The sequence below is a fragment of the Triturus cristatus genome, chromosome 3_1 (assembly GCF_964204655.1).
Source record: "Triturus cristatus chromosome 3_1, aTriCri1.1, whole genome shotgun sequence".
Taxonomy (NCBI): domain Eukaryota; kingdom Metazoa; phylum Chordata; class Amphibia; order Caudata; family Salamandridae; genus Triturus; species Triturus cristatus.
The window spans coordinates 649,603,803-649,619,517 of record NC_140583.1 but is presented as its reverse complement, the minus strand read 5'-3'; the positions used below and the strand labels follow the sequence as shown (position 1 = coordinate 649,619,517).

Genomic DNA, 15,715 nt, shown 5'->3' with positions numbered 1-15,715 from the left:
TCAACGAAAGACTGTAATAAACACCTTAAAATTGGAGAACAGTTAAAATGAGAGACTGTCGATAGTTTCTTCCTAATTCTGATCTGACCCAAGTTGTGATCCCAAATGAACTTGGTTATGGTTTTGCACTGCGGTTTGGGTTCCAGTTTGCAATGAATAAATTCCTAGGGCCTGGGACTTTATACCTCGGGTGCAGCTCACGATTTCGATGCTGTGTAAATTACTCTGGGCCCCACGGTAGTCACTGGTGCTACTGGTAAGAATCTGGTTGGATACTAAAATGTAGTTACGGGCGGGATCTAAGGTGGACAAAGGGCCCTCCAAGGCCTTCGCAGCCATTCATAAGTGATGTTCTCAAGGGCTAGCTAAATGCTGGATAGCTGCATGGTCTGGCAGTGAGCCTGCAGTTCATGCTGGCTGGAGGCTAGTGGGTACTGGGAATTCTCCTAGTGTATAAGGGGTTACCACAGCTGATCAATAGATGATGATGGCATACCTCAGAATGTACTGTCATATAAGTTTTAAACCAGGAAATATGGTGGTCTAGAACATAGTAAGCGGGTAGCAGCTTCTTGGGAGAGAGTTATCGTTGTATGCATTATATTCAGCCATAAATCTGATGGATCCTTTTCAAATGAGCTCCTTTGCCGGCAGTGGTAGGGAAGAGTCTTGGCAACATGACGGCCTCTGTATTTGATACTGCCTTTGACAGCAAAGCAGTGGAAAACCATCTCTGGGCATGCTTTGAACAACACATTCCGACCTGTCCTTTGTTTGAAGTCAAAGTGGCGACTTGCTCAAAGAGAAGTAAACGCACAACCAAAAAGCCGTCCCAAGGGCAGGTTCCACTTAGCTTTGATTACTGCAGGAACTTGGTGATAGAAGGCAAGCCGGAAATAGCGGATTTTGCATTTTTTCTGTAACCGAGAACTTCAGTCTTAAACACTCCATCCTCTAACGTAATCTGCAGACATATTTGCGTGCTATGGCTGAAGTTCTCTGAGCACCCCTTATTCTCACCACTCCCTCATGCCACTGGTAATAAATAGCAAGCCAGAGTTTTGCTTCAGTTGACTTCTGTTTCAATCAACCACACAAAGGCAGTTTATTTTCTTCAAATCCGCCACAGATAGGTGAATCAGCAGAGGGATAATGGCCAGTGCACTACCATGTTCTTCCCTTCATGGAGCAAGACTCCCTCCGTTCAGAGGCTTCCAGGGCCACTCTTATTCGCTCGTCCCTGAAGGCAAAAGTTCTGTTTCTGCAGTTCTTGGTGAGAGTGGCCGCCTCATCAGGGGCTAACGGTGCACGTAAGCCATAGCTATGCCATACACACAACTGCCGTTTCTATTTACTAAGAATGAGTGATGCTTTCTATTGTTACTCAAAAAATAATTAAAAAGGAACCTATGAAGGACCCACCTTCAACAATATCCTGGGCTCCATGCAAAATACGGTATGTTAAATGGTTTATAAAGCTCGTATCTGCACCAGCAACTGGGCACCCCATGCAAGAGAAGTGACAAAAATAAAACAACTGGAAGGTGCGCGTGCTCCATTTTCAAAGATGGACGAGCCTCAAAGATAGAAGACGTGGAGGAAGACCTTGACTTGAAAGCCGGGAGGATTTGAGGGGGTCAAGTGCTTATACTTAAGTGGAGGCAAGTGCTGGGACACCCCTCAACTTTTTGAATATCTTTAACACCCAACATGGAATGTAGTGGCGAGGAGATTCGAGCTCTGTAGCCAGTACTGTCCTAGTTTAGTTGTAGTACAGGTCTACTTTCTGCCAGTGTTTGTCGGGTTCCTTGATTTACTAGGTTCAACTTTGGTAGGACCTTCATCTTAATGTAGGAATTCCCGCATAAAGTGCCCAAGTTGGGCGATGTACAGAGTTCGGCTAATATGACGCAGAGTAGCATGAATCAATCATGCTGTTTAGCAGATTGAAGTAAAACAAAAGATAAAGTTGACTTACTAATCAAAATAAACATTCTTTTAACGTCAAAACACAGGTTAGGTAGTAAAAATCGCGTGTGAAGACGACGTTTGTAAATACTTTTTTTACCTGTTGCATTTCAGTAAAAAATAAAGCACATTTTATAGGTGAGAAAACATTTCAAAATTGCTGCTACGTTACATGACAGCGGGAGGGGATTTTAAGAAAAGTAACACTCCCCTGAAAACTAAGGAGCAGCACATGGGGGTAGCACAAAGGCTGGGCGAGAGAAATTGGTGTTGCCAGGGGACGTGAGAAGAGCAGAACAGAGGATAATGGCGGGGATCTCCTGTCTGCAGCTATCAAAAGAAGAGTTGGCAACGCCGATAGGTCTTGGTTTAATGTACGAACACGCAGTGTTGGCACATTAAAGAAGCACATAGGAAAAGAGCCGGGAACGGTGGACGTGGGCTCTCGCGAGTTGCACAGTACTGGTGGGGTGCAAGCTCTGCATCTGTAGTTGCCAGTACTGTAGAATTGGAACTCCAAGGAATGGAGTAACTGTGTGAACCTCTTTTACTGGGTATAATACCCCCTCCCCCCATAGATTTCCCAATTACTATCTGCTTTAAGTAAGAGGATGTTTGTGTGTGGCTGGGAGAGAAGAGGAAGAAGTGTCCCAGCAGAGGAGGGTGGGCATTGCAATGCCCTCCGCTCATGCCTCCTCCCTTTGAAAGAAGACAGGTTTGGGCAGGGCGGACTGGGGTATGAGGCCCGGCTGCTATTCAAGTCAGAACCTAGCGCAATTTTACTGGCTGTTCTTTATGTCAAATACATTTGAGTGTGGTGCTCCTGGATATGATCACACTAGGCCATCTGGCTCTTCGGCTAGCTGATCTGCGGACCCCCCCCCCCCCCCCCACCCTCTCCAGCGCCTTGAGACCCTCATGGGTGAGAAGCGCGCTTACAATCCCCTGATTGATTAGGCAGAACGTCGTTCCATAGGAGAGGACGGCTCCTCCGAACTTGTAATGATGGCCAGAAATGGCTTTAGTTGTCTAGTAATACCTCATGCAGTTCAGTGCAAGTGGACGGAAAGATCCATGCAGACGGGCAATAGCATTAGGTGAAGGATGAATATCTCTTGTGGGTTGATCCAAGATGTGACAGGCTCAAACCATTGGCTAAAAGGAGCTGGTTGAGGAAAGCCAGAGTCTGAAGGGAGCGGACCTAGAACCCATTCTGATATATCATGAGCAACAAATTCGACTGTCAAAACGCAGACCCAAAAATGGTCTTGTTTGCCATGACCTGCTTTGATTGTAGACTCGTGCGTGTGTAGATGACATGATAACTCAACTTTATTAGGTGGAGCTGTGTTCGGCCTTTTCTCTGTGAGGGGGGGGGGGTCCAAAGTCCCTTTGGACTCCATGAGTGATTAGAATGGTGTCTTGAACTACGATAATCGTATTTTTGGGTCAATGAGCCGCAGAGAGGCTACAGGTGCCTGTAGCCTCTCTGCCCCATTATCACACTTGTTGCTTAGCACTGGTGTCATTCCTAGCACTCCAAAGCTCTTTTGAGACAAGCAGGTTGTGGTGAGTGAGAGAAGAGATGATTGTTGATGGTAGTGAACAGGAGAGTGGTTGAGAAGTGAAAGAGAATTGGTCAATAAGAAGCAGTGACGGGGACGTGTGATGACCTTTTAAAAGGGTCCTGGTGGAGAGAGCAGTAAACTGGAACTTGGGCAGGAGAGCGTGCATTGAGGATGGTTGGAGGGCTGTGAAAGCCAGAGCAGTGGTTTGGGGTAGAGGGGGGCTCTGGATGGGTGAGGAGAACATTGAGTGCGTGGGAGGCAGCAAGGGTGTGTTATTGGGGCGAGCGGAGTGTCTGAAGGGGAATCTGTAGTAATGTATGGCAAGAGATGCTTTTCAAGTAACTAGGGTAAGCTGCAACAGAAATGCACATCTGTGCAGTGGCGTCTGGTATCGGGGCAGTGACTGGGGAGGGAGGACGAAAAAAAAACCGAACAAACGTAAAATCACTTGCGTGCCCATCGTTGCTCTTCTGCTCCTGCACTGCACAGGCTTCCCTGCGGCCAATCCTGACACTAGTCTCATGTTTGAAAGCAGCATCCTGATTGGCCTAAGCGCTGTGAATTTCTGTGCTTTACTTTCTCCAACCCGGCAACGCAGCTGGGTTTAAGGAGGCTTCAGTGTGCATGTGGGTTTAGCTGCCCTGAGACGGCCGGCCAAACCTACATGTGCACTGACAGTAGTGTTGCCCACCACTCCCCCACCGGCCTCTCATTGTCTACCCCGCCCTATGATTCGTTTGTGCAAAAAATAAAACGATGATAAACCTATGTTGTTGTTATTTTACTTTTTGAGTTTTGCATCGGCTGGCAGGGGTGGGCGACTCGCCTCTGCTATAGCGGAGCAGCCGCCGCTGCAGGGCAGATTTTGAACTGTGCTCGACAAGCTGTCGTTTCGAATAAAGTAGCCGAATCCCAAGATGGAGCCGCATGTCGAAATGTGTCATCCAAGCATAATATTTGCCATGAATGTATATATTCGTAAGAAGTTTATCAATTTAGGTGTGCTCACACAGCCAGGAAGAAGTTGTGCTTTTTTTTTCTTTTCTAACTCCCTCCTTCTCTTATTCTATTCACCTTTTTATTTGCAGGCTCCACACCAGCCGGGTCAGCCGGTATTTAAATTCACCGTTGCAGAATCTTGCGACCGAATCAAGGACGAGTTCCAGTTCCTACAGGCCCAGTACCACAGGTAACTCCTACTGTCTCTCTACCTCTCAAGTCCATGTTCACATTGGTCACCTCCATTGTCCTCTTCACTTCTTCCTACATCTGCCCTGCATCCACCTTTCGTACTATTGCGCTAGGCCACCGGGCCTCTTTGCTCCTCTGAAGGTTCATGCAGAGGTAGGATTTCTGCAGTGACTTCGGTCACTGGCCATTGTTTGTGTTCTGGGCAAGTGAGCATTCCTTCTCCCCCCCCTCCCACACAAACGCTTAGCTATTTTGTGTGTTCAGATACCCTCTCAGACCCTGTGGGACTACAGATTCCCTCACTGCCCTTGTAAGAGTAAAGCTGCTGTTGTAAAAAATCAGTGGGGGTAGTAATGCTCTTCTATTTCCTTGAAGTACTGATGACCCCCCGTCCACCCTGTGATGCCCTTCAATCGTGTATTATTAATGCAGCCCTTCTCCTGCCCTCCATGTGAACTTTTGACGGACCTTCTCTGCTTGATTGACTGTTCATGAGCCCGCTCTGCTGCTGGAGTACTGCTGCCCGTCCACTCCCCATCGTTTTCTTTTCTTTTATTGTAATGGTTATGCACCGTCTAAAACGCGTAATATTTTGGGGAGAGCCGTGAATGGGCCTTGTAGGTACTGCTTGCTACCCGTACAGATGAGCTCTCACTGAAACAGCCATTTCAATGTGTATAACATGATTCTTGACTTGTGTAAGAGTAAGCTCCCTGCTTTGTTGTGCTTCAGTATTATTTTCTGAGGTGGATTTCTTCAGAAGAATGTTTGTAGGGGACACTTAGCCGACCACGTACATGACATTAAAGCGGTGACTGTCCTGTGCTCTTGTGGCCTAATGTACAGGGACTATGAAGCCGAGTCTTTTAGGAGTCCCTTGGGGTTGGGCAATCTGGGAAGTTGCATGTCGGGGTCCTTTTACTTAGGAAGCCACCCTAGTGAATGCTGCTTTTCAGCAAGGCTCTGAGGGGAAACCATCTGAATGCTGGGGACTTAAATGTATCTGTTGGTGTGAGAGGATCATAGGTCAAACAGGAAGATTGAAAGTGGGAGATGTGGTTAGTGCTTTCTACGTCTTATTTTGTCGTTTTTTTATTCTTAAAAAAATGAATCTCCGATTATGACAGGAAGAGATATATAAATGTGGTTTCCTCCTCTAAGTCCCAATTAGCTGCCAACTTGAATTTGGGCTACAACAGTGCCACAAAGGTATTTCACCTTTATTTCAGAGTTAACTATCTTGCCAACTTGGCCTTACTAACCATGTGGACTTTCAGCGAAGTGTTCAGGGAGCAGATACCAAGTCCTTTACAATGCTCCAAAGACCTCTAGCCGTACCACACTGACGAGAAATAATTAGCCCAAAACCTGGTCCGAGTTGCTTGTGAAAACCAAGAGGTATGCAGTTCCTAAAAGTGACGCAGGGTGTGGTAGTATAACTAGAAGATACCAAGGTGACCATGTGAGGGTGATGAGATACGCAGGAGAGAAGATCACTCCTTCTGGAAAAGAAGTTGCTTGTGGTCCCGTTCAGAGGGGACCTACCTTTTTAGTTGGACTTTTCATATTGGAGCAGGAGAAAGTCTGATTTGCATATCGCTAGTTCCTGACTGAAGTGGCTGGGTGGGCAAAAAAGCATGGAATGCAATGCAGCCCCAAATAATTGTGTGTGAGATTAATTAAAGCATTCCACCCATCACTTACTTGTTTTCCTCAGTTCGCCTGTATCTACATTTACATAATTGGGGAGGATTGCGGTTTACAAGTGTCAGACATTGAAGTGGCAGTCTGGCTAAACTTGCAAAAGAGGAGCGTTTGTCAGTACAGACCGATATCGCGACTACTGTCAATTTGCGAATAGTAAGTGTTCCGTTCCTCCAGTGTGGGGGTGACCATGAGAGCAGCCCCGGCTGCATGTTTGGGGGCACTTTGGTTCGAGGATCATAGTGTCCCTGGTGCACGTCTCTCCACTCATAAGCATTGATGTCCTCTCATCCCTGATCCTCTCCTGAGGGAAAAGTGCTACCCCACTGCTTTCACGGTGCTTCTGCCGCTTTGAGTATTAGTGGCCTGGGCACCCTGAACTCCAGATATGAGCAATGATGCTTTCACTTCCCTCGCCCTCTTCCGCGGGAGGATGTGGGTGGATAAATCTGTCTCCTCTTAACTTCATCACCATGGTTTTATGGAAGCCTGAACCCCTATGTCTCTCCCTCGTACTGTCCTATTAAATAACTCCCTACTCCTTCACCAGTACTCAAAGTGGTCCATTCTGGTCCCTTAAAACACCGAGGATTCATGTAAAATCCCCATGCAGTTCAAAGTCTTGTGTTTTCCTCTTCTTTCCCAAAATGAGCTCATTGAATGGACCTGGCAGACCATTGCTGTATTGCAGTGGGTTTGTTAGAGAGAGGCTGTGGTTTTACATAAAGAGAAATGGGTCGGCTTCATGTTGCCTTTAGCAGCAGACTGGGTGGCGTGGTAGTTTTTATCTGCATTGAGGTCGATGGACCAGCACCTTTGGGCCATGGAGAAGGAAAGGTCATTAGTTGCAGGGAAGTTTACATACTAAGTGGACATGGAAATTTTCCTGTGCATAAAATTGGTAGAGTGGATGGGCCACAGCTACATACTTATCCGAAGGAAATGAGTTGATTGGATTAACGTAGGCTTCCTTCTAGGAAATAGATTAGACGGGCTTGGGTTTCATCCGATGGAACCTGACTTACGGAGGAAGCATGACTTTGTTGTTCTATAAGGATGTGGCAGACTACGTGGACCTGAGAAAATCTTGCCCACGTGCTTATGAGTATCGACTGTCATTGTGGAGATGCTTGCAAACCTTTTATTACTTTAGTCACTAAACACACAAAGAAGGCGGAGTTGTAGACTTTTAAAAATGTCCTGAATTGCCTAAATAGTTAGTATTTGAAATACTCTTAAGGATGGCTGGATGTGCAACGAAGAAGCAAGTTGAAAAAAGATGTGCCTCACTACCTGCTCGTATTGCCTCCAATCACCAGAACCTCCCCCGAAAACCGCTCATTGAGTAACTGTGAGGGGGGTCTTAATAAGATAAATCTCCTCTTACACCTACTTGGCCAGAAGAGTGAAATGTTGCATGAACTTGCTCCTCTCCTTGGCAGGCAGAGTATCAATAAACACGAGCTTATGTTTCTCAAATTTAAAAAAAATGCTCTTGCATCTTCCTTTAGTTCTCCCTTTGGGTTTTTGGGTTTCTCATTTTATTATTATTTTTTATTATAGATTTAGTAAAACCAGGTTCTGTTATTCAATTAATCATTTCCACCTCGTTAAGGTACACTAACAACGATATTAAATGTATACTTTACTTTGCAACATATTCGTTAGTGGAGATGACCCTTGATGCGTTGAGTGGAGTTGTGTGTGGTTCAAGGTAATCCCATGTTCTAAAACTAGTGAGGCGATAACCTCAATAGGGGATGGAGGAGCTAGAATGAGATCTTCACCTGAAGGAGACTGGCCTGTGCCTGCTGTAGACCTACACCGCTAGATATCTTAAGCCTCGTGTGTTTACTACAGCAGAACCTGCCCTGCTACTCTGTATACTGCTGGTTGCATCCAGTATTTCTTAGCCCAGCCCTGATGGGCAGCAGGGAGGTTGTGCTCAGCAGTCATGGCAGTAGGTCTTCAAGCAATTGCATGCTGTCTCCTTGTTGTAGCCTGACTGGAGTCCAGCATAGTCCAGGATTAACTTGGCATTTTCTAAATGGAGCCAACCGGTATGGTGGCCTGGTTACAAAGCGCATGGAAGGATGGATGCGAATCTCGGGCCAGCTCTTCGATGAGCAGTGACGTACAGTATGCTGGCTGTCCCAGAATATTTCTCTAATCTGTAATAGGTTTAAACATTTACTGGTTGTATGCTGCTCCAGTGTGATGGCATACATTTTACAAACCATGCTAGTCTCTTGCAAGTTCCATTTCTTTGCTGTTTTTATTCATCCCGCATGGCAAAGGTACATGAATGTGTTAATTGTCTGCCCATAACTCATTGTCTATTAAGTCTACAATGTACAGATCCTCCTAGGGCGCACTTCTAGCTCCTAGGTGGTTTGCTGTTTACTAGGTGCGGGTGAATCTTCCACATTCCAAGGACCGGTTTAAGGGCCAAAAACGATTTAACGCAAGATATAAACCCAAAGATATTTAACCTGAGTTCAGAGCCTGTTTTGCCAAAGTATTCTCTGACATGGAAAGACTAACGTGGTTTTGGTCTGTGGCGATGAAATATGAAACGAACACGAGCTTGCCCTCTTGGTAACGTGTGTTTTTTGTAGTTTCATCATTAACAATAAACGCACTTTGAAGCTACTGTCGAAATCTATAGTGTCTAAAATATTTGAAAATTCTGTGATTTGAGATCTAAAAAGTTGTAGGTTCCTTTCGTAATAGACTTGATCTGCAGTGTGCCCTCTTGGTTATTTATCCAGGGCCCGCTCTGTTCTGGCACCTTCTGTGATGGCAGCATAAAAGGTTGTAAAGTGGGATTGTTTGAAAGTGTTTGTTTTTTCACACAAGATCATTGAAAACCTCCTGTTTTGTTCTCTTTCAGTCTTAAAGTAGAGTACGATAAGCTCGCGAACGAGAAGACAGAAATGCAGCGTCACTATGTGATGGTAAGTGGTGTTTAAATGTCCTGGCATCAGTTCACCAAAATTAGACGGGTACTAAGTGGCACCACTTGCTCTTTGACCCAGAGGTGTCAAGTAGGGATAGAGGTATGCACATACCTTCCTGCACATACCTTCCTGTATATTAAGTGGGTAGGCGATTGGGTTGTGTTAATTTGTTAGTCTCGCTGGCTGTCCTGCCATTGACTGCTCTTGGTGCCATGCTGATGCTTTTCTGTGGCACAACGGTAGGGTTTTCCATGGTAATACCATAGGTGCAGTGCAGTAGCATACCCCCCTCCCACCAACATTCCCCCTGCATCCCACCCCGACTAGATATCCGTGCTGACGGCCCAGAGTTATCTTGAGTAGCTGCTCCTCTAGTTTGCCCCCATTTTGCTCCACCTTTTCTGCCCTAAGATCATAATTTGTGTGTCCTCTCTTGCTGCACACGTGACCTTTATTTTCTCTCCTTTTCAGTATTACGAGATGTCCTATGGGTTGAACATCGAAATGCACAAGCAGGTGAGAGCCTCCATCTTTGATTCCCTTTTCATCTCTCCGCCTGGGGTTGGTAAGGGTAGGCCTTTGAAGTCGGGGGGTGGGGGTTCTGCAGGTTGTGTTATGATGCAGTAGTTTGCCTAATGCAGGATAAGGCCTCCCAAGCGTGGATGGATGTCTTGCACAACAGGCGAACGGTCTGTTGGGGTTGTTGCAAGGGTATTTTCATAAGGGTGTTGGTGTGCTCCCAGGGACCTGAAAGAACAACCCTGCTGCATCAAGAGTGGGCCTGGGTGCGTCTCGGAACCAAAAGCAGCCCTGGCAAGCCCTCCAGTGCGGTGCTAAGAAGCTACTATTCTCCACTAGGTGTCTTGTAAGACGTAAGAGGGGAGACACTCTTCCTGCCTGAACCCCTCAAGTATATATATATTGTCTAAAATGCTATCCGGTTTGCAGTAAGTTCTTTCGAAAGCCAATGAAATAATAAAGTCGGGATCCCTACAGTTCCCATGTGCAATAGCTGGATGTGATTAGCGCATATCGAAAACTGTGGGCAGTGCAAAAAAACTAGATGCACAGCTGAGTAACATTTCTGTCGTAGGAGAATCTGTTCATATCCAGGAGCGCACCACAATAAAAACATCAATGGCAACATTTTTAAATTGTGAAAGGACGTTTCAATCATTATGCCAGTTAAAAGCCCATCTGTGTTTTTGCACTGCTAATATGATGACTTGTATAGCAGCTTGCCAGGGGTGAAGCTCGAATATGCCACAGTACTGCTAAACCCAGTCTGATACACTCACTGTACCAGGAAGGAGGCTGTTTACTCTCCTGAGATGTTGCGTATCCCTCTTGGATTGCTGTAGGTTACCTTTTATACAAGATTGGTCCTTGGGCCGCCAAGCAATTCTTTAGGTTACAGATACTCGCATGTTGAGTAGTTCCTATAGTGCCGGGTATGTAAAGCACCGCTGTGGTGGCACATTTCACATTGTTACAATATGTAAATCACCCTGCCATAATCAAGAGAGTGTGCGAGTGTCTGTACTGTCTGTCCTATCTGTCGGGCGCGCCTATGGGGCACAATTTCCACACTTGAATCCACATTGCTGCCCTAGAAGAACTCTATTACTGCAGGGGTGGTAAACTAGTCTGTCTTTATTCATGTGCTCTGAACACATTCCTCTGTAGTTTGCACCGGGAAGCACAGCCAGCTTGTGCTGTGTTCCCTTTGAGCCGTATATGCAGCATATAATCCCATGCTTACTTCTGGAAACGTTGCTCTTGTTGTATGGCCATCTCTGCCTTCTAAGGTTGCCTGACTCCATCCCATCTTTAAATGATGTGCCACACCTTGAGATTTTCTTTCCTGCTTTTACCGTCCCTCCTGAGTTGTCCTGCCGCTATCCCACTTGCGTGTCTGATGTGGTTTTTCGCGTGTTGTTGAAATGTGATTAAAGCAGTAGAGCTTTAAAAAAAACTCTGACCTACAGAAATGTATGGGGTACTTGTGGGTTTGGCTAGACTGGCAGAAATATTCTGGAGACGGACCATCCCTTCTCTTCGCGTGCTCAATCTTTAGCCCCTGCCACCAGAGCAGAGTATTCCTCCTGTATGACTCTCTCGACCATTGCAATTTGTTCTGGGTGAATGCTACCCGGACTGCTTCCTGCTCTCTGCCAACCTGCTTCCCCTTTTGTCTTTCTCTTCCCCTCTTTAAATAAATCGTTGGCTTGAAAGCCTCCTGCGCTACAGTAGGATTCAGACCATTGGCCTTCGGGTGGCGGCTATCACAGATCGTGTCTGAACAGCCCTAATCTGTTTCACCAGTGAAGGTTTGTGTGTGTTTTGTCCGGACACATTTTCAGTGCACTCAGCAGTGCATTTGCCTCCCCCATTGCTTGGTTGTTAAATAGCTCTAGATTCCACTAACCCCTTCAAAGCCCTACAACCACAGATCACTACTAACATACATATGCTCTTCCGCTGTCATGCCATTTTTATGTCCAGATTAGAAATGCATGCGATATATTATTTACAATATAAATAAAGGGCCCGCGGTTCTTACCCTTCAGCCACTGGGATCGTGTCAGCCACCTTGAACCATTGCTTTTAGACCATGTCAATCAAATCCTAGATCATGGCAAAGTAGTACACATCACTCACCTCTTGCTATTGGCTCTGTGGTGTATCATCCCACCTTCTTGGAAGTTGTTCCATTGCAATACACAAGGGACTATATTACATTAAAAAGATCTCACGGTCGTATTAGATTCTTTGTCAGAATTGCACTGTGTACAAACACGCTTAACTGTTGAGGGTTCCCTAAACTCTTTACAAAGGAATAATACCCTGTAACCATTGTTCTCCCTTGCATTATCTGTGCACCTTGGAAGACGATTCCAGTTGCCTCCATTAAGTATATATCCGTAAGAATTGTTTTAAATATGCCGCTATGATCTTTCTTATGAGGATTATGTGCATGTGTTAATAATGGCATGAAACTAACTAGACCAGGCTCGTTTGGGACTCCATTTTGAAATGATTCTGTGCTTCCATTGCGCACAGCCTTCCTGGAACTATTGTTTTTATGAATGTAAGTGTTAGTGATTAAACCCAAGTGTAAGAAGTTTCTTTCATTCACCCCTGGAAAGCAGCTATTCCAGGCAGTATTTGCCGATCCACTGCGCACCTGGTTCTTCTGCATTGTGGTTCTCACTTTCTAACCCGCTGTGCGTTACCGGTGCGGCTTCAGGTGTGGGAGTATATTAGTGGTTTGGAAGTAGAATCTTAATGGCTGGCACCACTTTGTGGGAAAGTCTTTGAACATGTCTAGAACACCCTCTTGTCAACAGAACCGAGATTGTTTGAATAACAAAAACACCCAACTCAGCCTTCTAGAAGAGAGGATGTCTGCCCCGCGCGGTTTCTCCGCCTGGTCATGGGCTTTTCATTGAGTCCTGGTAGTTTCTAGGGAAAGTTTACGAAGCTCTTGTATCGAACAACAGAAATTGAAAATGGGTGAAGAGTTGACACACGTGGGTTTTGTTCAAGGACCACTTGTTCTGCTGTTAAAGATGGGGCTGTCAGCAGTTGCATGTATTATCGATTTGGGCTGTGAAATCTTTTTGCTCAAGTGTACATACTTTGTGTTCATGGACCACTTCTGTCCTGCTGTTAAAAGCTGGCATGGATAAAACACGATTCCATTCTTAACGCACAGTTAAAATGTTTGTGATTCAACTACAGCAGACAGTCAAGTTACACACAAACAGCCAAATTGCAATTGTATCAAAAAAGTAGATGTTTTCTAAAGCACAGTATCTGAACAAAACGTAGGAACTTGGGAAACATTTGAGTACTATGCGCTAAGTAGGTGACGAGAAAGTCCAACATAATTTCAAGACGGTGACTTTTATTGGGGAAAAGTTTCTGTAGTTGAGGGAATGTTTGATTAAAAATGGATCAGGGTTTTGATGTAATGTTTTGTAGTCCTTCATAGGGGCCTAGGTATGTTCCCTTGCATATCCATCCTGACCTCTCGTTTGATGTAAACTCTCTGCCATGCTGCCTTTCGGGGCCCCGCAAAGCTTTGCGTTTGGTCCATGGAAGGTAAAGTCCATTGAAAGCACAGTGCCAGGAGGAAACTGGTCTCAGAACTATTTTGTGGACTCCATGAAGAGGTTTGGCAAGTGATTTCAGAGTCTCCTATTCATAAATGTTTACGGGAACTGAGTATCATAACAGTGCCGTTTTAAGGATTTCTGGGGACCTCCCTGGTCAAGACATATTTTTGGGCCTCTGCACATAATTTTAATCCCATTTTCTGCAAATTGAAGCCAGCATGATACTAAAACTTCCAGAAAAGGGGTTCTCTCTCACACTTGAAATAGGTCTTTCTAGGGCTCACAAAATCCTCACGGAGCTACTGGGCTAAGAGATAGAAATAGATAGAAGTGAGTTAGATGAAGGGAAAGTTTACTTTCCCAGTGAGCCCCATCCCACTTTGCTAGAGCCATCAGTCAGGATTTTGCAGCCTGGGATGGCACATTTTACGCCCAAAAGAAAGCAAAATTTGTGACCACCAAAATTTGCTGTATTTTTGCTGCAGGTGAAACGTGCTTGTCTTAGAAATACTGCCTGGTCACTACTGGATGCTTTGACAAGTCCCTTTCTGTGACCTGGTAGTGTCCAGCAGCACCGCGCTTCGGAACAGCGGTGTCTGATGCTAGAGAGTGCATATCTAAATCTGAAAACTCTCTCTGGCATTGCACAGCCTGTATTCCTGTGGTGCACAGGTCTGCAGTGGCAGATGGAGCTTCGGGTATACGGGTGACTCGAGAGTGGGAGCAACTGTGCCCTCGGAGCAGCCGTGGGCGCGGCGGACACTGGAAGTTCTAATTTACTATTCCAGCTCTTGTCCTAGAATATTTGGGTAAACAGCAGCTTTTCCTCCAATATTCCATGAGGCTTATTTTGTATTCCAACTCCAGCCCCAGAATATTTTGGGGAAAGTTATAAATTCCCCAAGTATTTATAGGAATGGTTGAAAAGTAGTAATTTTGGATGGCATAGCTCGGGGCAAAAACTAGGAGTACTGTAAGGTGAGAGATGCCATGAGTGTTCTGGGGTTGTTGGGATTGGTGCTTATTACAGGAAATAGGAGGCACAGGAGGGGATGAGAGGACACAGGAGGGGATGAGAGGATGTGGTGTTACAGCCAGAGCTGCAGAATCGGGTTTGAGCAACAATGTCTGCTCAACATTCTGTGATTCTGGGCAAAATATTTAATCTCATTAGCGTCAAAAAATGCTTGTTTAATGTAACTGGAGTTCATGTGAAGCCTGTGCTTCATTTGAGCTGGTGGTTTCTGGTGCTTTGCACCGGCCCTTGACTGCCAACTCCGGAACTTATGACAGACTGCCTCATAATGGTGGCACTGTGTTTTAATTCAGAGCCAAACGCAACAGTTGTTTATTAGCTCAATATACATAAAAACTGATTAATACCTGCTGCTAAAGCCACTCTTATAGCTTTGGGACCTCGAATAGTCCTAATTTGTCACACTTGTAGGGAGTGTGACGGTTATTAGTTGTGTTAAAACTAATTGGCAGTGCTGACAGCAGCAGTGGGTGCTGCAAGCGGATGTGGATTCCTGACAAGTCCCAGGTACTTACTTGTTTTTACACATTAAGCACTGTGTAAAGCGCTCGAATACATTCAAAGTCCATGCTAAATAAAGCAACGACAAAAAACAAGCATTGGCAAAGCTATTGGCTTTGTCAATGTCTTTTAGCAATGTTGTGTAGCAGCGTTATAGGCTTGCCTTCACAAACCGGAATGAAGGCAATTAAAGCGACGTTGAAGCAAATGAGTTATAAAGCTATGGGCGGGCTGAAAGCCCGCTGTGTTTAAAAAAAAAAAAAAAAAAGAAAAGTCTTAAATAGAGAGCGCAGGCACGGTCTCGCTGAGATAAAAGGAGTGACTTAAAAATTGTGTCCTTGTGTAATGTAGCTGGTGCTCATGTACAGCACTCGGATACCTTCGGGTCGAGTTTGCGCTACATAAAAGTGCAAAATTCAAACCAGTCCAGTGGCGCCAAAGCCCAGGAGTATGAGGGACACATTGCCCTTCAGTTATAGGTGTTTTTGCTGCCAAAGCAGATGATGGTTGCACATTTTGTTGCTACCTGCATTGGGGCCCTGCCACTGCCCTTGTTACAATGCAGTACTAATGGCGAGTGGATGGAACATGACAAAAAGGACTGTGTTGGGTCAAAAAGTTTCCACCTACTGTAGAAAGGAAAACTGCTGGGGAGGTGACCATTTA

General features: G+C 45.4%; 1 protein-coding gene across 7 annotated transcripts in view; it reads left to right on the top strand.

Moving 5' to 3' along the window:
* The window catches only part of TLE3 (TLE family member 3, transcriptional corepressor), an 86,400-nt gene that overhangs the window by 13,123 nt on the left and 57,562 nt on the right, over nt 1-15,715 (top strand). For all 7 annotated transcript variants that reach the window (XM_085644670.1, XM_085644666.1, XM_085644669.1 and 4 more), the window contains exons 2-4: nt 4,625-4,725; nt 9,325-9,388; nt 9,863-9,907. In XM_085644670.1, the coding sequence (XP_085500796.1) occupies nt 4,625-4,725; nt 9,325-9,388; nt 9,863-9,907 (210 nt within the window). The remainder of the gene's footprint in view (nt 1-4,624; nt 4,726-9,324; nt 9,389-9,862; nt 9,908-15,715) is intronic.